General features: G+C 36.0%; 1 protein-coding gene across 2 annotated transcripts in view; it reads right to left on the bottom strand.

The window, feature by feature from the left end:
• LOC138709173 (uncharacterized) overlaps positions 1 to 24,367 on the bottom strand; it is a 33,636-nt gene that overhangs the window by 6,158 nt on the left and 3,111 nt on the right. For both annotated transcript variants that reach the window (XM_069839736.1, XM_069839746.1), the window contains exons 2-4: positions 17,432 to 17,597; positions 12,627 to 12,709; positions 2,490 to 2,625 (exon numbers count right to left, since the gene is read on the bottom strand). In XM_069839736.1, the coding sequence (XP_069695837.1) occupies positions 2,490 to 2,625; positions 12,627 to 12,709; positions 17,432 to 17,597 (385 nt within the window). The remainder of the gene's footprint in view (positions 1 to 2,489; positions 2,626 to 12,626; positions 12,710 to 17,431; positions 17,598 to 24,367) is intronic.

A 24,367-nucleotide genomic window follows, 5' to 3' on the forward strand; every position in this document is an offset into this window, starting at 1 on the left:
CTATATACAATTATAATTAAAGTATTCTACGTGTTACATTCGTAGCGTAATGGTAGCGTTCCGTGCTGGTATTCGTGAGGTCGTGCGTTCGAACACAGACTGCTTTTTATGTTTTCTTTTTGTTTTGTTTTTAAGATAGAGAGAAATTATAATTGCTGCTCTCTTTTTTAAGACTGTTTTAGAAGGCCTAATTAACATCAGGTTCATCAATGCATTATGCCATGACTAATTTATTAAGACATTATGGCTGCAAATGGAAAGAAAGAAACAATTTATACTCAACAAAAATCTTTCATGGCATAAACAAAACAAGCATACTGGCGTCTGCCTTAGAAAATTCAAACAATTAAAAGCTAAAAACTAAACTCAAAGCCACGATTCAATATTTAGTCCAGCTTCCTCAATCTCAATCATATTTTGCAGTCTAGTGAATATGTCCTGGTCAAGCTTCCACAAATAAGGGGGATTGGGCCAATTTTTCCGCATATTGTGTTTCTTTACGTGTGTCCCCGTGGCTCAGTTGAAAGAACGTCGGAATTCAGATGTCAACGTCTCAGGCTCAAATCCTCATAGTTTATTTTTATTTTATTGTTACAGGATAATATAATGTAATAATATAAGAGAAGACTAACACTAGCATAGGCCTATTCAACTGTATTTTTCCAAATCTAACACCAAATTTATATTATTTATATCGCTAAAAACATAACAGAATATAAATGATAATTTGAGTATTATTTATATCGCTAAAGAACGGTACCATAATAGTAGTAAGTTTAATATTACTTATATCGCTAAAGAACGATAATAGAATATAAATGATAACTTTAATATCATTTGTAACGCTAAAGAACTATAACAATATAAATGATAACTTTAATATTATTCATATCCCTGAAGAAGGATAACAGAATATAAATGGTAACTTTAATATTATTTATATTGCTAAATGATAACTTTAATATTATTTACATCGATAGCAGAATACAAATGATAACTTTAATATTATTTATATTGCTCAAGAACGATAACAGAATATAAATGATAGATTCAATATTATTTACCGGTATATCGCTAAAGAACGATAGGAGAATACAAATGAGAGGGTCGGAAGCAAAGAGGTATAAGTGGACTCAAATTGTTTGCGAGAAAATGTGGTTCAAAGTACTCTAACTTAAGATTTCGTAAATTCCGTGAAATTTTTATTTCAATTTTAGTGTGATGTGGTGAAAAGACGTATCCCTTTGCCACGAAAATTTTAAATGTTTTAGCTTGGCCTGGATGCAATTAACTCATGTTTTTAGAAATATCACTTTTATCCCTTTGCTTCTGACCGCATCAAATGATAACTTTAATATGATTTATATCGCTAAAGAACGATAGCAGAATACAAATGAGAACTTGATTATTTATATCCCTAAAGAATGATAACAAAATAACTTTAACAAGGCTCGAACTCACAACTTTCGAATCATTAAGCGAGCACTCTACCGCTACTCTGCGACGCACAGATATCGAATGACTCCATAGTTCCGAAACTGCTTCTACAAGTGCAAGCATCTTGTAACATCATCGTGATTTGAAGTTAACTTAGAAAATATTAGCAGTTCACGAGTACGGCCACTTTTTTTTTTGCAGCTGTACATGTGTGACTATTTTCCAGACACTCCTAAGTCTCGACTAGGATACATTTTAAAAACCCTAAGTTCATTAAACTTATATGACGAGTAGAGCGACTAAATACGTGAGAAGTGTCGAAATAAATCCAACTATTTAATTAAATTAAGTATACAGGCACTAGAGGTGTCAAATTTGTTTTATCAGTTTTTATCATTTTTCTCATAACTTGTTTTCACGTAGGCCAGTGTTGAATCCACCTCTTCAATTGCTAACGCAGATAAGAAGTGAATTTAGTCAAGACCACCGAAAATCTCGAGAGAAGGGATAGACAAGGAAGAAAAATGAAAATTCAGACGCATGGAGAACAGTAAAGATTTATATATTGAAACTTTGCAACATTTTGAATCCTATTTCGCGTTTACATATTTTCTACGAGACATTATAGCCATCCACACCTATGAAGTAACGGTTAGCGCGTCTGGCCGCGAAACCAAGTGGCCCGGGTTCGATTCCCGGACGGGGCAAGTTACCTGATTGAGGTTTTTTTCCGGGGTTTTTCCTCAACCCAATATCAGCAAATGCTGGGTAACTTTCGGTGCTGGACCCTGGGCTCATTTCACCGTCATTATCACCTTCATCTCAGTCAGACGCTAAATAATCTAAGATGTTGATAAAACGTCGTAAAATAGCCTGCTAAAAACATTATAGCCCCTTTAATTTCAATTATAATTATAATTCTATGGTAGACCTATGAAACTAAGAGCTTCACGCTATCCCAAGATAGTAGTCATTGTCTGAACATTCCCAAGGATTTTAACAATTCAACACAAGATTTCCATAATATCAGTCTATAAAAACCATGTTCTTACCAAAATTTAAAAAAGCTGTTACGATTACACGTTCCAGGATGGAAGCCTTCGTGACGTAGTTTATGAAGCCAACCACTTGTACGGCGACACTGATGATCTTGCATATGAACCAAGGAATAACGCAGTCCAAAGACTTCTGCACAGATTAAGAGAAACAAGAATCAGATTATGTATACTACTATAGTGCAACGTACCAACGGAAACAGACAACGGCTGTGTTTTTTTAACTGGCCGCAAAACGGTACAGTTAGCTGCATAAATTCAACCTAAATATAAGTTAGCTTACATTAATACAATTAAAACTAATCCTGATGTCATATACAAGAGCATGCTTAGTAATCAAGATTTAGAATGTTGAGAAGCTACATTTTTACATATACACAATGGTTCGTTCATCGAAAAATTGATATTAGAGATATTATAAAGAATGTTCTTAACAATGGTTCCAATGTAGTACGCATCAAAACAAGAAATAGAAGTCCTACAAACATGGTTCCTAAAATTAATATCTTTTGAGAAATGAGCAAATGTATATCACTGTGAGAGCAGCATATCTTCCACTGTGAGCTCTTTGGCAAGAAACAAATGAGGAAACAGAATGCAACCGTTTGTCATGAAGCGATTCGTTTCTTTCCCAAGAGCTATAAAAGTAAAGATATGCTGCTCTCACATTGAAGGTAAATATTTTGCTCATTTCTCATAATGATCATTTTTAGGGCTCATATTACTGTTAAACAAAACATGGTCCGATTCAATAGCTACGAAACTTACCCGACTCTTACAGCAATAATTGAAGACTAACATTCTAAATGTGCTAAGTGCAACTTTTTTCAAATTTCATTTTATTCATTCTAAGGGAGGAACATCCATATGAGAATATCATAGTGACCTGTCTTTGTCGTAACTCAACTGCAAGCGACTCATTCGTGCGCCAAAAGACTGTTGTATCTCAAGAATGGATGTTTTTTTTCATCAGTACCTCAAAGTTGTTTCCTACACTTAGCACATTTTAAATAATTCCTCAATTACTGCACTGTGGAATCAATTTACGTTTAATAGTACGATTACAGACTAATGTAGTGTCGTGGGCTGGTGTTACAATCTTTCAGGGATGATGGGGAAGGGCACATGTATCAATCTGAGATCAGGAACCCTGGTCCGGAAATGACAGAGTCGAAAGTTATAAGCAAAAATAGCTGTGTGAAAATGGAATTGTAATTTCGCACCACGTGCCCTCCTTCCATTAACCTTTGGAACAGTCGTGGAAAGATGGTATGGGCCGGATGTCTTCTACGTGGGTACTTCGCCCGATACAATCTGTGAGCTTGTCTACTGTTCCCATTGGCTCATCCGTACTCGAAAATCATATCTGCATATTCCGCTCTCGTGTACTCCTCCATTTCACTAGGACTGATCGGCTGGACACTGCAACTTGTACACACACACATACATTGCTGTCTACAGACGTGCATATCAGGACCGATGATGTCCGTTACACATTACGCTATCTGCATTGCTTTAATGTAGTTTCCTGTCCCCACCCCGCAGACAGCGCATTGAATGGACTACTGTAAGTAGACAATGTAAACAACGTCAGATGAATACAGTATGTGTAAGATATACTGACAAATACACTTAAATAAGATGTAAAGGGGAATAAAATTATTTCATTTTCACACAACTATTTTTGCTTATAACTTTCGACTTAGCCCGGAAACACCCTGTACAGATCAGAACAATAACGTTATTTTCAACTATAACATATCACTAACATAATCAATTTCACTCTAAAGAATGAAGGATGGGAATATGGACGAAGTCTTTAAAACGTCGAGGTACATAAAATAGATAAATTCAAAAATAATTTACAGAGTGTAGTTAACATAATATAAACTCAATCTTTTTCGTATTTTTCACAACTGGAATTATTGCATAACGTTGTTATAAAAACGTTAACGATGAAATATTAAATAAAATAAATAAGAATTAAATATAATATGAAAGGGTTATGCAAGTTTAATTATTGAATGTTTTAAATAATTTTTATGACTTTATGAACAAAGACAAAAGATAGCACATTAACATTTTCTTTTATTCTCACGGGGTTTTAACATCGAAAACTTCCATCATAGCCAATACACCACGAGGTGCTGACAATCATTCGATAAGGAAAGCCTTGCTAAAGCATCAGTTAAAATAAAATTGGCATTTTCTCTTCCAAGTAGTTTATAATCTTTGATTGTATAGTATGCGCCAAAACAAACGGTACTGGAATTATCGCTCATCTACTGTCCACATTTCTCTAGCAACGAAGTATGTATTAATAGGGTACAGGGAAAAAACGAACAAGGTCGCAACTCCTTTAAGGGTGATGTTATCTAATTCACTGTATCATTACAAACTTTAGTGTTATTTTTACCAAAAGTGATAAAGGAGAATTAAAACCACGGATACACTCATCATTTCCTTCATTTCAAATAGAAACACCAATAAATTTTGCAGTAATATACTGAAATAGATCATTATCTCGCCTTTAATGGAAATGTGACATTGTTCGTTTTTTCCGTGTACCCTTTTATTTATATTTTATTTATTCATTTTTCATTTATTTTTATGTAATAGGCTATAATAATTTGACATATTGTGAATTCAGCGTTGTGTTGATTTCTGCAGTAATGGTTCTCACAAAAGAGGAGGTGTTTATTGTCAAGCATTATTTCCGGCCATACGTAGTACTGAAATTACAAACAAATCTGAAAATCAAAGTAAGTCATAACATGCCAGGTGACAAAACTGATCCCGTACGACTGAACTTCTCGACTATAGCTAACATTTGAAGAGTTCCCTGCAAGAATGATGGATGCCACTTTCTTGTCGAAAATGAACGAAGACTGTCAATGCATAGCTTAAGACATATAGAATGTACGGGCTACTCCATATGAAATCGATCAGTAAAAAACCTCGCATTTTTTAATACTTAATTTTTTCCCTATTTATACAAGGTGCTGAGGAGAGTGCATTTTCAAAAATATACTATCGAAAGTCGAACGGTTTTCGTACTATTGAGCGACAAATTTAGCGTATTTTATAAAAACAAGCCTCTTTCAGTGCTCAGAACTCTGGAACCATTTACTGCAGAAAGTTGAACGGGAGCTCATTTTGAAGCCGACATTTAGTAGATTATGATAAGAAGTAATACTTATTTTTATTGTATACAGAGAGACAGAATCTTATTTTACTTACTAATTTTTGGGCTTTTTGCCCATTTGTAAAAATGTAAAAAATATTGTTAAAAAACCTTGCATTATTAAGAGGGATTCGGCATTGTTTGCTTAGTGGCTCGGCAATAAGTTTCGAGGGTATTAAATAAATTATTTTCACACGCCTAGACTTGAACGGCGCAGTACCCCACACACTGGCCGAGAGCTGAAGATAAGCGAGCATTGGGCGTCATTTTACTCCTGTGTTTATGAAAACTTGTGATAAAACTAGCCCAGCCATGACTGCTAGACGACACATCACGTGTTTTTCTCCTGGCCTTGCTTGTCTCGACTATCTCCCGTCTCAGTCAGCTGGTTAGTTCACACGCGTACTATTTATTTTCTTTATTTGATATTTTCAATACTTTCTTATCAACAAACCACCAGTAAAAAATAAGCGTTTATTTGAACTTTCAATGCGGAATCTAACCATATATTTTAAAAATATTTTTTTTCGTGGGCAAAGGAGTCTTAATGAAGAAAAATCGAAATTTCTCCATTTCCATAAAAAGTAAGAAAAACTGTTTACATGTCAATATAAACTATAATTTCTCAGTATCAAAATAAACCGTAATTTTGATCATTGGATGAAAGGGTTTCGGAGCCACAACAGTTTAAAGTTGCTAATTTTCTGAAAATACGATAAATTTAAATATTTTATATTTAAACACTATGAAGTTCTGATGCCTCAAACTTTGAACAAAGCATTGTATCACAGTTGTCAACGGACAGAAAAAGTTTTATTGTATTTAAAAATTGCAAGGTCAATTTTCTCTATATTTCGGTCGATTTGAGATGGAATAGAGTTATTTATGGCATTAACACTGATAGTCATTGTCCAGTAATGATCGGAAAATCACAGTTAAGCTTTGAGCGCTAAGAATTTCAAACTTTCAATTGCTTCTCCTGCAAAATGTATTCCAAATGACATCCATCATTCTTGCAGTGGACTCTTCATTTGGTTTTATTTGGTGCCGCATTGTTAAAACGCTCCTGGTACTGCTCTTTGGCGTTGCGCAGCTCGGCCCATTCTGACGCCCCACTCCATAAGACAGGAAATAATGATCGACAATAAACACATTCTCTTTCGTGAGAACCATTTTAGCAAATCTTCACTATAATATGTATCAACAATACAATAATGAGAGATAAACTACACCATGGATACGATACGTACTTATACGCAGTATCAGTGCGAGAATTTCAGTACTGTTGGCGCATACCGTATTATCATTTGAGGGTATATTATTGTTCTACAGCGATGAATTTGGGCAATATGTTACGACAGCAATAGTGGAAAAAAATTAATACACGTGAAAATAAAAACTAAAAAAAAAAAATCAAGAAATAACGGAGGTCGAATACGGCAACTTTTGCTTCTTTGAACAATAGTTCGTATTCCAGCAGGTAGTCAAGCATTTTACCAATGAGCTACTGCCACTTAGGGAATAATTCTTTGCCAATGTGCATTTCACAGGTGGTGAAAATCGCGGACACCTGAAGACTTATTTGTATACATGGAAGTTTCGTGAGTTATATCATTACCTAAATTAGAAACATAACGGCAGAACAGGGTTAGGTTCGTTCTAAAGGCGTGGGAGGGAAAACTGCGAGTGGAATCAGATAGTATGATGCAAAATGTCTGTACAGCTATTAATTAGTAGAGACGTTTCTCAGACTGCCGGTTTTTCTTACCATTAGTGTACTCTGTGCGTGTTATTTTTATGTTACGTAAAATAGAGAAAATGAGTTGCATTGTTAAAAGCATGGTTATCCTTATATTGGGGCTCATTATTAAAACAATATAAACATAAATACAAGTGATCGTACTTAGTAAATGTTAATATGTTTAAAGTGCTTAATTTCAAATATACACAAGTAGACTTAATGGGAAAAGTAAAACTATCATCCATTTCAATTTTGTTATATATGCAATAAATGTGTTTATTAGGAGAGTTTATTCTGAGAAATTTAACGGTTTTATATACCGATATTTCCAACTTAATACCATTTGAGTGCAAAACGTATTAGTGTAAATTAGTATGAAACTGTGCAAATTGTTCGAACACTGCGAACACAACAAAATCAGATTTAGAAGTTTCTTTCGATGCTGGTAAGTAATGAGTAGACTGATGTACTAATTCCTTACGTATCTATATAGGTGGGAACAATCCTATAATAGAAATTAATTCCATAAAAATTAGTTCCACAAATTATTCAATATTCAGTGAAATATTAATTATCAGTCTACACACACATACACATATACACACGAATATACAATTTCGTACAAGGTAATTTTACACATTTCATTAAATATCCTACACAAAATTTTAAAATTACTGATTATTACTAGTAATTATAAACAATTATGACTCCGTATGCGACGATAAAACATCACGATTATGAATTATTGTAAATCTTTGTAAAATTTCATGTTTCTAAATAAGCCTATACTAGTTAACCTACCGAGCGAGTTTATAATTTATATTGGGCCTCTACGACAAAGAGAGAACTATTCTAAAACTGCAGAAATGCCCCCGTACAATAATAGAGTACTAATTAAAGAAATATGTAGCAAGTAACAATGCTTTGAATGCATTAAACTATTACGGTGTCAAGGCCCAAGAAAAAATATGGAATAACCGAAACGAATGTAGCTAGGCCTCAAGGTACTGTGTTTTCGTCCGACGAGCAGTGGCTGCTCGTGACCAAATTATTTAGTGGGGCACAACTTATAACACTAATATTGAATTAATTGAACCCATAGGTTCCTTACTACACGAACATAGGCTTGCCATACGGAATAATTGCTGAAAATTTCAATAGCAAAATGTATTATAAAGAATGCATTATAAACCAACCTTTCTATTTATAGATGTCCATTCTTCGGTCCTTAGCTCGAACAAATACTTCGATAACTCGCTGATTGAAGTTGGGTATCAAACGAACCATTTTACTCTCAATTGAAAACGCTGCTAATGCTGTCAGTCTTTCTTGGCTCATTGCGTTCCTGAGGAAGGTTTTTATTATATTTAAAGTAGAGAAGCACCTTTCACTTTCCACAGTTGACATGGGTATTGTAACAATGATGCTTAGTAATCGAACACATTCGTGAAATGTTTCTTGCATATTGTTGCGCAAAAAGAGTTTCAAAAGTGCTGCAGCTCCTTCGGCCGCACGCAAGTCTACCCTGGAATATAGCACTTCAAGCTCGGTTCTGAGCGTAGATTTGTCCACTTTTGAATATGTGTTGACAGTTGCCGCAAGATCTTTCTCTGAGAACCGATTACAATATTCTTGAAAACTAGATACACGGAAAAGTTTGGCAGCCGCCAAGTGGCCTGTGAAACGAAATTTTTCTTCTGCTTGCGACACAATAATATCACACTTTTCCAATGCACCGACTCGTTTTTGTTGATCGACATTTCGATGTCGTCTAGTAGGGACCGGATTGTCGTCATTATGTTCTCCTAAATCAGAACGAATCCTTCTGATGTTGCGTTCTTCTCTTCGCATCCACACAACCATTTCGCTTCATCATACATAGAGCTATTAAATTCTCTGTTGAAAATTCTGTGTTTGCCTTCTATGTGCTGTATAATGACCATATAAGGCCGGGGTGTGCCTATATTCTTGGCGCGAACACTGCTGTCGAAATCTAATTGCTTTCCAATTAGTTCACTAGCTTTATTCATATTGAAATGAACAATCATACAACGAACACTAATGTAGCTAACGTCACTACTTCAGGAAGAGAATTATTAACACCACTGAGAATTGCCGCTACGAATACAAACGCGGTAATCGAGACATGTATTTCGTACGGTTTCAATGTTGCCAACACTCTTAATAAAAAAGCAGCCTACCACAATTTTGAATATAGGTAAATTACTATATTAACAATGTTAAATAATTTAATTTTAGTAGCTAAATTAATCAGAAAATATAGTTAAGCATTGCCTCTGATATGAAGTATAGCAATTATAGTAACTAATCTAAAAAAGCTAGATCTAGCTACAGAATAGCTAAGATGGCAACTCAATTGGTTCTTCGGGCCATAGCAGTGTTACCATCATTCATACTTCTATATGTAACGGTAGCTTCCTTTTCGTCCGCATAGCGTTCTACACGTTGTTAAAACCATTTGCGCATGTGCAAAGAATGACCACGCGAATTTCTGTGCCCTAGCCAACGCTTCCCCTTTCATCTTCACGCCCCGCAAACCCATCACGTTACACCGCTCTCCACGCACTTGAAACTCTAGTTATCTGTGCGCATGTGCAAAAGATTGGCACTAGAACTACGGTGCCCGAGAGCTGAAATCCTTCACATTTCACAGTATGTTTATACCTCTTAAGTCATTAAGTTTTGAGCAGATAATTTTAAACAAAAATTGCTTTATTTTTTTGTGGGGAAAATAAAACGAATTGGGGGGGGGGGGTGCGCACGTGCCCATGTGGCCCTTAATGCGAGCCGCCACTGCCGACGAGTGACAAATAACGGAATATAAGCTTAGCAGTTAACTTTTTAATAGTTTATTCAACAACTCTGTATCAAGTAGGCCTACTAGATTATTTAGCGTCGACGTAATTTATAGCTTGAGTCTGAAGGTATAGCCCCGATCTAGCCCGCCACGTGGTGAAACGGTAGAATTACGTTATTTTGCTGCTGTGCCACGCGTGCCATGCATCAAGTCCTACGTACAGTAAACAACACTTGTAGTAGGACCTCCAAGCTCCATGCAATTCGGTCAGTCTGATAGAATTTGTCCGTGTGTAATATTTTAATTAATGAAGACATACTTATACTTCGCTCAGTAATGTCTGACAGGTGACGTAAATATTGACGGCAGAGAAGAGAGAGGGGGGGAGAGAGAGGGAAGGAGAGGGGAGAGAGAGAATTGCCGTTATGTAACAAATGTATGTTTTAAGTATAAGAATACGATATTGCCATGAATACGAATAAGATATTGTCACTTGTTTTATAATTTAAGATGCATCTACACGGTTCAACTTTTCTTTCAGCTTTACGCATTCAAGCAATGCAGGCAAGATTAAAATTTAGTATTAATATATAGAGTTATTCAAAAGTAAGTTCCCATTTTGAAACAACTATCTCGTGTACATATCGGCAGATTGGTTTTATGTAGGTACCATTATTATTTGGAATGTTTGGTTTTTTTTATCGTTGCACGTCTCGTTGCTATGGTAACTGTCACATTTGTATAAACAATAATTGTTCAGAATACAGACGGCAGTTGTAGGAGAGTAATTTTAATCATTTTTACAATAGTTTTACCTTTACTGTTCGAATTGGCCTCCTTCAGTGCTATTACGAATGCAGTAGACAATATGCATAATGCATTGAGAAGATATCGAATGTTACATGGAATGGACATCTGAGGCACATTTCGAATTGAACGGAGCTGTTAACACTCATAATAAAATTGCAGGATATGGGCAGAAAATAATCCGAACACAATTATACAGCAAGGATTACATATCAAGGTTACTGTCTGTGTGATTTTACGTCACATTTCATAATAGGACTATATTTCTATGAAAAAATGGAAAATGAGCAAACAAAAACACTGACGGTAACCGGGCAGCGATATTATCAAATGTTGAAAGACTTTGCAATATCAGCGTTACAGAATCATGAAATCGAAAACATTGTTTTTATGCAAGACGGCGCTCCACCTCACATACACAATTTCAAAACACTAATGCGCAACACCACATTTGGTGATTGTGTGAATAGTACGCATTTTCCGAATAGTTGGTCTTCTAGATCACCAGATATAAATCCAGCCGACTACTACGTAGTTATGGAGTTATCTAAGAGAAAAGGTATTTCTTAGTAGATCTACTACACGTGAGGAACTGAAACGGTCAATATCGAATGACATTGAAAACATCCCTAGGAATGTGCTTACTAATGCCGTTTATAGCATAGAAGAAAAAGTTTTATTGAACACGGTAGTGGTCATTTAATTTTTTCGTGTTTTAATAAAATTCCATTTCTTTACGAACAAATTGGTGTTTTTATTTTTGTGGAATATAAAAATTTGACAAACTTCTTACCATTTCAAAATGGAAACTTACTTTTGAATGATCTTATATTACGTAGTGAATATGACGTTCAAACCGGGGCACCATGTGGACACCAAATCTTCATGCATCTTAACTGAACGCGCGTTTTAAACTTTATTCTTTCAGTATTCTTCCCAGACTGCATGCGTACACGCATGGAAAATTAAACCCTGTAGATTCAGCTTTAGAGCTTCAGTCATTGGCAACGACGGAGGTCCTAAAATGGTGATAGTTTCAGAAATAACTGAAAAGTTATGGTTAATAATATTATGCACGAGCAAATTCTATTAGAATGACCGAGGTGCACGAAGCTTGACAGGATCTGCTGCACGAATGGTGTTAGTTGATTACACAGCTGATGCATGACGAAACAGTAAACAGACTTAATGCTACTTCATCCACAACCTTCGGACTCTAGTGATAGCAGGATGGTATTCAGCTAGAAGAGACAGATTCGCTATTAAGTTACCCGACATTAACCTTACAGTCTGAAAAATCTCTGAGTAAACCCAACCACATGATCAATCCTCCAAGTGGGAATCTAAGCTCTCGTCCGATGGCAGCTCAAACGTCATGTACTACGTGAGCTATGCTGGTGGCTAGATTTTGTACAGACGAATATATTTTTTAAATAAAATGGCTATAGGCTGCCAGAGAAGTATCACCTGTAAGTTCGATACAAGGTGAGGAACATTATAAATGGACATAGGTTGAAGAGAAGACTGGCGAAGCGAAATCTAAAGACGTTGACACCAGCTACAAAATTGAATTTTATACATTACCTTGTACAGGGCGCTAGCAAGCATAAGGCTGGCAATAAGACTTGCAGCTGCGTATGACAAACACCAAGGAATGAAGGTTTTACCTGCAAGAACAGTAAAATTATGTTACGTACAGAATGTTACAGGAAGCTCAACGCTAAAAGAAACGGTATATCCCATAGGCCTATAGTAAACTTACTTTTACATTTTGGGTGAAATTTTTCTACCTTTTAAATTAGTTTTATTCATTAAAATTTTTTTCGTTCTTCCATTTTAGACAATTTAATAAATTTTTCCTTCATCACTTTGTTTTTTCATCAAGTATGTCGTACTACATTAAGAAATATATGCAACTGTTAGAATTTATATAGTAAATAGGCTATAAACTATTGTGATTTTAGTATTCATAAGAAATACAAAAATAATTCACGAGGCAAATTTACAAGTCGCATCATTTTCTTGGTGATCTACAGGGCTTCTATGTATGTGCTGACCGCTGGCGCGATGTTTTGCTTCTCGGTGGCTAGGCATGTCACAGCTGACCGCACTCCTACGTTAACCCCGCTACTTAAAACTTGCATAAAATCGTGCCTTGCAGAAGATGCTGCAAATATCGTCTTCCCTCGGCCAACCAAGCGGTGTATCGGGTTAACATATTCTGATTGACACGATTAAATTCGGCCACTAATGTTTCTGATTTCATTTGTTCTACCGACGTATACGATATTTAACCTCTATAATTAAAGTGTTCAATTTAAGAACAATGAAGACTAGACAAAGCATGTTCTACTCGTAATAATTCGAACCGATTATTTGTCTTGCGCTAACAGCACACCAAACGCCAACTTTTCTATCACGAAGATGGATTTCCTGTACACAATGTGAATTTTCAGAACACCAATAGCGAGTGTTTGATTGTTTACACGATCAGTCAGGTAGAACCGCGCCTCGTTTAAAAAACGAGCTGTGGGTCAAATCTCCAGTCGCTGAAAAAAAGCACTCACTCACATAACGCACTCTTGTTACTGGATAGTCTTATTGCAGACAATGGACACGTGTACACTTTGAAGGCTTCAGTTTTAACAATTTTGTTGCTTCATGTGCAGAAGATATTGAAACCCCCCCATATGTTGCGCCAATTTCGGGAGTGATTTTGTTGGCAACCGTTCAAGATATGCGCCAATTTGGTCTAATTTGTCATCTGTTAGAACTGTTTTGCACTGAGCCAGTAGATTGAAATCTATCCATAATATCATATAATATTGCAGTTCTGGAAGAAGGTAATTGACCAGGAAACGTACGAACACGACGAGCTGATTCGTATTTATAATAAACTTTACACACAAAAATGCGTAGCTCTAGAATAGAGATGGGGAACTCTTCAAACAGCAGTAAACATGAGTACCTGCATACAACAGCAACTAAGGCAGCGGGATAGGCTAAGCTCTCAGAGAGGCTGTTCCCCGTCCTGCTCTAGTCAGCTGTCTAAACATCTTCGTGAACGAATATACACTTTTTTTTTCATTGGGGAATTTAATTGAAGTGAATTTTATTATGGCAGGCAGAGTAACTATCTCATGCCCCATGTTATATTGCTACCTATGCACTTCATTAGAACCAGGTACCCAGCTTCGAAACAGTTAGCCCCGTGAACTTACAGTATATTTATTTTCCCATATTATCATATTACAGGATTACCTAAGAAATTAGCAATTTTTTTGTGATAGTAGAAGAGAAAAGAGGGGGGGAAGGGAAGTGGTCCGCGGCCCATTTCCCGAGAGAGCGACATATTTATACTGGGAAAGCGCTGACTGCTGCGGCCGAGAAGCAACACGCCGCGGCGGTCAGCACGGTATATACAATATAATAGAAGCCCTGTATGTTTGGTTCTTTGTCTTCATCATTGGAAAGAGCTGGTCCTTTAGATTTTCCACGATTAAAGTAAATAGGTTTTTACTTCATTGTCTACGTAAGAAAATGAAAACAGTAAAGATTGTCGTAGCAGGAATTTCAGAAATAAAAGGTGAAAAGAATAGTAAAATAAAATTAGTCCACAAGAGTCAACATTCAGTAAAGAGTATAGGTGTGTGATCGTCAGAGAAGAGAATGACTGACGCGCAACCAGGGTTCCAGATCAGTAAAGTTAGAATATACTAACCTTGAATTGAACTGAATTTGAGTTTAAAAACGGGAGTCCTATGACCCACCACTGCGACCTTATTAGATCTATTGCGCTGGCCCTCAAGCTAGGCACATTTCTAAATCCACACCGGCTGACTACACTAAGGTTCGCTGCGTACCGAGGTTTCGAACAGGCAATCCTCTCTCTTCCTAGACCAATCCCCTCCGTGTGTCGCCAGCCACCGTTCGGAGAATGCTATGGTAGGATGACGAAATGAAGAAATGTTGATATTATAATTTAGATGCCTAATATGGAAAAACGAGAGAACACCGAGAAAATCCCAACAGCGACTTTTGCCACCACAAGTGCCACTAGACCAACCATAAAAATATCTTGTTTTACGTGTTTTAAGAGAAGAAATTCCCCTCCCCATTTAGGACAGACTGGTTTAGATTGTACGAGTGTGCCGCGGGATTTTGAGTTACAACTTTAGTGTGCCACATGTTCAAGAAGGTTAAAAAAAAATCTGGTCTATGACAGTTTCTCTATGTAGCAAGATCGTAACGCCATTTGCCAACGATATGTCTTTATAATACATCAAATATTCATTATATGAGGCCTCGCCATCCTCATTGAATATTAACACGACTACTATGAAGTAGTCAATGTGTATTATCACCATTAAATCGAGAAAAATTCGTTCCGGCACCTGGAATCGAACCCGGGACCTCTCAGCTCTGCGCGCTGAGGGCTCTTTCCAACTGAGCTATGCCGGGACACGATCCACGGTGCCGGTCGAACTCCTCTCATTAATGGTGATAATATATATTTATATTATTTGGAAAATAATTTTGCCAATTTATTTTATGCAATATTTTCAGGCAGTAATGATTAATCTATCACATGAAGTAAATAAGACTTCCTGTGAAACTGAACATCTTGGTTTAATATTTTATTAAGCTGAAAATTCAGAGTTTTGTAATATAACAGGTTGATAGAAACTACAATATTTTTGCGAAGAATGACAAAAATACGCGTGGAAGTGTCAAGACACCAAAGAATTGTTTAAGCTTGTATTTCACGTACTAGAAATTTTCCAAATATATAAACAAAGGACTAATTGGGGGCTAATTGGAATTTTCCGGTCCCTGATCGGGTCAAAAACTCTAATGTAACTGATATTCAACCCTTGCGGTGAATTTCGGTGAAGTCCGGAGGGCCTAATTCACTCTCCTCACATCCACGCTGAGGCCCCCTGGAATCTTTTAAGATGTGAAAGAGTGGTGTTCGGAAAGAAACGGGGATCTACCGCATTTATCTTTCCCAAGTAAAACTGACTGAATCGGCGTTTATATTCTAAGATGGAAGAACAGTTGGAAGAAGAGCAGTTCGGCTTCAGGAAGGGAAAAGGTACGAGGGATGCAATTGGACTGCTACCAACAATCTGAGAAAGATACCTAGAGAAGAATAAAGAAGTATATATATAGTGTTTGTGGACCTAGAAAAGGCTTTTGACGGAGTGGATTGGAATAAACTGATGGGGATTCTCAAGAATCTCTTCTTTCCCAGACTTCAGTAATCTTTATATGAAATGAGTCAATGTCAGGATAGGAGAAGAAATGTCAGAAGGAAGTGAAATTGGGAGAGGAGTGCAACAAGGATGTCCTTTATCACCTACCTGGATGATTTAGTAAGGAACTGTTTTCAGAACATGGGAGGAGTGATAGTAGGAAGACTAATAAAGTGCATAAGATTTGTTGATATGGCGTTGTTAGCGGAAGAGGAAATGATACTAAAGGATATGCTACTGAAACTAAATGACAGTTGTGAGCAGTATGGGATGGAGATAAATGCAAATAAGACAAAGACCATGGTCATTGGAAGAAAAATGCAGAAGATAAATTTACGAATTCTAAATGAGGCAGTAGAGCAAGTGGATAGCTTCAAATACTTGGGGTGTACTATAAGCAGTAACATCAGCTGCTACCAGGAAGTCAAGAAGAGGATAGCAGTGGCCAAGAAAGCTTTTAATAGAAAAAGGAGCATCTTCTGCGGACATCTGAAAAAAAAAAACTAAGGAAGAGACTCCTGAAGTGCTTTGTGTGGAGTGTGGCATTGTGTGGGGCAGAAACATGGATATTACGACGAAATTAAGAGAAACGAATAGAAGCTTTTGAAATGTGGATATGGAGAAGAACGGAGCATGTGAAGTAGACAGAATAAGAAATGAAGTTGTGTTGGAAAGAGTAGGTGAAGAAAGAATGATTCTGAAACTGATTAGAAAGAGAAAAAGGAATTGGTTGGGTCACTGACTGAGAAGAAATTGTCTACTGAAGGCTGCACTGAAAGGAATAGTGAATGGGAGAAGAGTTCGGGGCAGAAGAAGACTAAGATATGTGGGTTATATACGGAGACTAAGAGGAAGATAGAAAATAGGAAATATTGGAGAATGCTGGATTTGCAGTGAAAGAACTGCACTTGGGCAGAACACAATGAATGAACAAACAATATTACCGGCCATAAGCTCACGTAGCTTACATATACCCGAGAAATAATTACCTTTATATCAAACATCTGATAAGTCTTCATTCAATTACATGACTTTGAAAATATGCGTAATAAAATACAGCAGTCTACAATTGAATTCCATTCTTTGGCAGTTATCTCGTATCCAAAGTACGAAAATTAAATGCGAGATACTTACACTCCACTTCGCCAGTAGTAGCGTTGCCATGTTCAGTAGTCTTATTTCCTGCAAGGCTGGGCATTTCAGGAGGATAAAATTCATCTACATCTATTCCCAATAATAAGGCTATCTTCTCTCTATCACTTTCACTGGACAATAGAGAGATCACTATCAATGCGGCAAACTGAAACAATGGCAAAAATTACAACTTTTAAGAAAATGTGAAATTTTTATTTTCACAAATTGTTACACGACGAGAAACGTTAGCTTTCTACGTTAAATACAGGAAAAGAATTATTTCGACACCCACATTTTTCATAATGTAGCTGTTAATAATCTATCTAGTGTTCAGGCCCATATAAGTAGCGTAGCATATATATATATATATATATATATATATATATATATATACATATACACACATACATACTATGAATTTGCTTAAATTCATTGTCCATCGAAATTTATATAGTTTCGTCTTGTGCTGTTAAGTTAAAATCATGTATCAGTTTCTTATACAGTGTATTTCCGAATTCTACCGACAAACTTGGGACATATAGGCAACAAAGGTAGTTAAAGGATGTGATGTATCTTGTCTCACTGTGAAAAGATAGAGAAAGGAGATGTCTTACTTCGTCTGTATTGTTATAGTGATGGGAGAGTGGAGCGGTGCCGTCCATCCATTCAGTGTCGGAAGGGACTAGTTGATACATTCTATAGCGCAAAATAAAATAACAAAATATTTCTCTTTGTACTGTGTAGTTCCGTCACTGAGCTTGTCTTTCAAGAAGCTGAGTTCCGGCAGCCTGTACAATAACAAGATTTTGAAAGGAATCCTGCAAATTTACAACCCTCCTATAATCTCCACCCTCATTTGAAGGGACTTGGTTTTATTGCTACTGAGACGAGATAAACCTTACCAGGTATAGTCGCTCACTTACCGGAACGGATTCGTTCGGCGAGTTCGGATTTTTATTATTTGCATTTTAATTGAGCATCATCCATTTGGCAGTATCGCCTCTGCCCGCATAACCGGATTCCGTCCAAAATTCTGGTCAGAAAATTCTAAACGGATGAAAATAAAGAATGTGAAAATTACATCGATTGCAAGGTCTCCAATCGCGGTAATAATGACGATATAAATGAAATGGATGACGCGAAGCTGCTTATGTTAGTCCAACAGTAGAAAGCGCTTTCCAAATTACAATTACAGCAATGTAATATTCAAAAAGAACATAAGGGATGAGATTGATAAAATACATCCACCAGGTATGTTCTTCATAGTTCAAGTTACAGAGTTATCAATTTTATTTCTAGGTTCAGTCTAAAACAATGAAATAATGAGCCCGAACAGTAAATTACAACACTATTTCATCGTTTCGGAAATTCGGACAAGTGAGCAATACTTTAATAAAAATTCGAACTTGTGCCGTCCTTTTCAGTCGTCGGGGATTGTCTATTTAATCAAAAAATGTCCATACAACATAAGTAGGGTAAAAATTTGATAGTTTTCCCAGAAAAAAATATTTCTTTTCATATTTTATTTGCGTTATACTGCTTATATCGTTAATAAAACTACGAAAACAATCACATCAGCAGGTATATCTAGCAAAGAGTTAATATTAGTTTAAATAAATATTTGTGTGTTCTATTACATTTTCATGAAATTAAATAAACATGCATGCTTAAATTTGTTAATATTCTGGCGTGAGAGACGTGGCAACGTGTTTAGCAGGCAGTAATCTGTATAGACGTAAGTACGAGTCAGCCGAGTTCAAGCTCCCTGTCTATAGGTCTACTGCCGAGGGGAGGACAGTTCAGTATAGGGTATTCAATAAACAACTTACAATGTTATTTACAGTTTAGGAATATCACATGTTATTAATTTATGTACAAAGTCGTCGTACTTCAAGTGAGACGAAGGATGTACCGTCAACGTTTTTATTCGAAGAAGGTTACCTAATCGGCCAACTTTTGTAGCAGTTCCTGAACGATTTTTAGAAACTGGAAGTCTCTTACCCTGTTTCTAAAATCACAACCAGAAATTTGTTTAAAAATGGTACTGTTTTACGGAAGCGGGACAGATTAATAGACATACAATAAAAATGGAGCAATATTGTTACATAAAATGTAAATTTACCATAATGTTCTATTAATGAGACAAAGTTTGTATTTGCTACTCGGTTTATGTAAAAAAAAAAAACAGTATTATCATTGTCCGCTTCTGCATTAGAACAGAGCCTCTGTACCGGTATGTCTGTACCCGCTTGAGCTGTACTGTGTACTTAATAAAGTCCCTCCTCCCTACCCAGGAACGTTGCAAAACGTCTAATATTGTAAACTTTAATAATTAGTTAAATATTGCGATTAGAAAAAATTGCAAGGACCTTTTTTCTTCCTTATGACATGAATAATCATCAGTTAAAATAATGGCACTTATACCCCTTACACCCTATATAATAATACAGTACATAGATATGACGTGAAATAGGAAAATTACATACAAATGCATGTTGAACACACAAAACAGACATTAAATAAAATACACAGACAAGACACACAAAAAAAAAAAACAGAAAAGTACATAAAAACTTTTATATGATGTGAAACAGTGATATAGCCATTATTATTGTGATTATTACTATTATTATTATTATTATTATTATTATTATTATTATTATTAATAGTAGTAGTATCTCCTTTTATAGCAGCCTGTTTTGCCCCATGGCACGTTTGATTAATTTATAAAAACCTGAACGTGTATTTTATATATATATATATATATATATATATATATACACGTATATTACATACATAATATATATACATATACATACACACATGGTGTTTCCGGGATGATGTGACACTTTCAGGGATGATGGGGAAGGCCACATGTATCAATTTGAGATAAGGAACTCTGGTCCGGAAATGACCGAGTGGAAAGTTACAAGCAAAAATAGTTGTGTGTAAATGAAATAATTTTATTCCTCTGTACACCTTATTTATGTTCCGAAAGCAAACATTCAATAAATGTATTACAAGATACGTAAACAGAATCTAATATTTTTAGAAAATTCTTTATTTATTGTTCACAAAACAATTCCAAGATTTCGCCATATTCTGCAAACACAGCTGTCGTTCAAATGTTTCATGGCGGATTGTTTGAGATTCAATTTATTTATCTAAACGATAACAGCTCCCTGTATTAACAGGCTGCCACAAAGACAGAGCATCTTGTACAATAGGCAGTTGAGAGTATAAATAACATACATATATTTAAGTTTAATGGAGTCGCAAAACAATGAGAAGAAATTGTCGAATAAATAATTAGATACTAAGTAATTATTTGAAGATCACTGTTTACTGCAGAGACTGTTTCGGAGTAGAAATATGGATCCTCTCAGAGCTGCAAGAACGATGTCGTCAATTGCCTTTCTCTGTAGATCGAAACTTTGCCAGGTTTGGAAGAAACTGGGAATAGTTCCGCGCGCTCCAACCATAAGGCCTATTACTTCAATTTGTTGAAAATAATTTTACGAATTAGATATGTTTTTGTTAAGTTTATTTATGCAGACTGACATCTGTGGTTATATCGCATGTGTAGGACAATGGAGTGATCGACAATTATGAAATTTTGAAGGAGGACGAGAAAACATTCTCATTTTGAAAGCAACGGTTTAAATGTTAACTTTATTGTACAGTATAATCTAAGTCAATCTATCCCATTATAAATAGTAGTCTACAATTAATTTTGTTTGAATTAAATGTTTGCCGACCTAAAATATTTTAGTCACAAATTGTGAGCTATGTCCTTTGACTTCAGCAAATAGTTTGTTATTCATACACTTTTGAGGCTTACAATTTATATTCTACAATGAAATTAGATTTTACAATTTAATGATTCAATATAATACACTATATTATTAATTAGATTAGAAATTATAACAACTTATTACATTTTAAACATTATTATTATTATTATTATTATTATTATTATTATTATTATTATTATTATTATTATAAAAAACAATTTTCAAACGTATAAATTAAGTCGATTGAAAATTGGTGAAAAGTATATTTCAAAATATGCAATAGGCCTTTCCTTTAAAATGTGTAATATATGCCAAAATATTTATTATACATCAAAATGTGTAAAATCATGTAACTTGAAATTCGAAATAATTATGCCTTTGTTGTGACACGCCGATATTTTATTTTTTCTTATAGCTACATACTGTAAGTTATATACAGAGTGTTTCCGGGTTAGTGTTACAAACTTTCAGGGATGATGGGGAAGGGCACATGTATCAATTTGAGATAAGGAACTCTGGTCCGGAAATGACAGAGTCGAAAGTTACAAGCAAAAATAGTTGTGTAGAAATGAAATAATTTTATTCCTCTGTAGGCTACACCTTATTTATGTGATTTATCTATACATCTTACACATACTGTATTCATCTGACGTTGTTTACGTTGTCTACTTACAGTAGCCTATTCCATTCAGTGCGCTGTCTGAGGGGTGGGGACAGGAAACTACACTAAAGCAATGCAGATAGCTTAATGTGTAACGGACATGGTCGGTCCTGATATGCACGTCTGTAGACAGCAGTGTATGTGTACAAATTGCAGTGTCCAGTCGATCAGTCCTAGTGAAATGGAGGAGTACACGAGAGCGGAATATGCAGATATGGTTTTCGAATATGGATGAGCCAATGGGAACAGTAGACAAGTTCACAGATTGTATCGAAGTACTCACGTAGGAGACATCCGGCCCATACCATCTTTCCACGACTGTTCCAAAGGTTAAGGGAAGGAGGGCACGTGATGCCAAATTAAAATTCCATTTTCACGCAACTATTTTTGCTTATAATTGTCGAATTAGTCATTTCCGAACAAGGGTTCCTGATCTCAAATTGATACATGTGCCTTTCGCCATTATCCGTGAAAGTTTGTAACACCAGACGGAAACGCCCTGTATGTATAAAATTAACACATTCATACGCCCTTACTAATTGTATTAATTACAACTCCTATTACTATAATACTAACTAGCTATTTACAGTGAATTGTGAATATGTGATATGAATTTCTGAAATTCTCTTGAACAGCATTTCTTTTTAAACATAAAACACAGGGGTTTTTCAAATTTCCCAGAACATGAGATAACATGCGACAGTAATAGGAGGCGAGCTCTTTCGAAAATTGGGCACTCAAATAGAAGGTGATGAACAGTCTGGTCGCTCTCCTCGCATTTACATGGATTCATTTACATTATTGATTTTGAACCGTTAAAAATACGTTTTAAATTTTCCATGGCCTGAAATGAATTGCGTACGCACGAAATTGGGTATCATACGTTTACAGTTTAACCTAGAGGTTATTGTAGGGAAGAATAAGTCTAGTTAGAGAGCCGTTATTACTTCCTTGCCATTGAACATCCCAGCGTGCTACCATGTGTTCCCTTAATTTATGTTTCATGAAACTAACAGGAATTTTATGGTAATTATCCAAGATATTCATGGAACAAGCTGGTCTGCCCTTTCATTCCCTAATATACCCGAGTGCCCTCGAACCCAATTTAAACAAATGTGTTTGCTGGAATTAGCAATATTACGTCTGGAATTTACGCCAATCATATGCATATTATATTTGTCCCTAATACAGTTCAAAGTTGCCCGTGAGTCACTGAAAATAAGTGCACTGTAGTCTTTGCTGATACACCACTCAACAGCTTTATCAACTGCAAGCATTACAGCTAGGAAAACTGTACAACACTTGTTAAGTTTAAACTGTTGATAATGGGTTTCTTGTTCCCTTTCGAAACAGACGAAAGCACTGCTGACGGCCACCTCATTCTCGTTGATAAACATACGAGAACCATCTGTGAAAATGAAACTCATGTCGTAGCGTACACTGTGTGGTGTGGACACAGTTGGTAAAGACTGCTGGGTGACCAGCGGCTGACAAAGACGCTAGTCTCTATTTCAAGGTCCTGGAACTCTTCTGGATTCCCTCGGGATTTTTGAATATTAGTTACAGCTACTCTGCGGATTCCTGACTGATGAAGCGGTTCAATTCCAGCTATAACTTGAGCGGCTTCAGTAGAAATCGTACGGTAAGCACGGGAGATGCGCAGCATGGAGCCTCTTTGAATCTGACGGAGTTTATGTTGCGCCCATTGCTTGTAGAAAATTCCTTCAAAGGCGCGTGCACAGTATAGGACGATCGGTTCAACCACCCCCCGATAAATTACTTTCAGAATTTCAGAGTTTAAACCCCAGGAAGATCGCGATGGCATAGCAAGGCCTTTATACAATTTGTTGATCTTCATTTCCAAGTGACTAAGATGTGCTTTGAAAGTGAGTTTGCAACCTTAACACTAACAGTGCGTCCGGTTGTTACTAATATACCATCTCATCAAACCTTCCCTAACCAGTGGCGCTACCTCTCAGTGATATTTAAGAGCGACGAAGAAAATTTATGCTGGCAATGACGCCTTTGATAAACGTTATGTTCATATGTTGGCGACATCGTGTAGTTAGTTGCAACTGGTTTTCATTGCAACAGCACGGATGAAAGCTGCTGTACCTAATTCTCCACTGAAGTGAAATATTTTCAATTATATTTTATTTCAATTATAGATCATGATTTTATTTTATGCCTAAGTTACGTTTTTTTCTTGTAAAATAGTACTTTTCTCCTTAATTTCCTATGTCGGTGCCCAAAATGTAAGTCTAATTTAGAACATTCATTACCTAATTTACCATTAAAAAATCCATAGATGCAATTAATTCGAACCACGGGAGCTAGAACGCGTTATAGGTAACGCCTTTTCGCCATCAAGATATGAAACCTGCTACTCCGTCATAAAAGTTTAAAGATATACATTTAAAAACAAAAGTGCTTACCGTGACAATTTGAAAAACACGTTATTTCACTGCTTAATGACAAATT

This window comes from Periplaneta americana, chromosome 1 (genome assembly GCF_040183065.1).
Source record: "Periplaneta americana isolate PAMFEO1 chromosome 1, P.americana_PAMFEO1_priV1, whole genome shotgun sequence".
NCBI classification, from domain to species: domain Eukaryota; kingdom Metazoa; phylum Arthropoda; class Insecta; order Blattodea; family Blattidae; genus Periplaneta; species Periplaneta americana.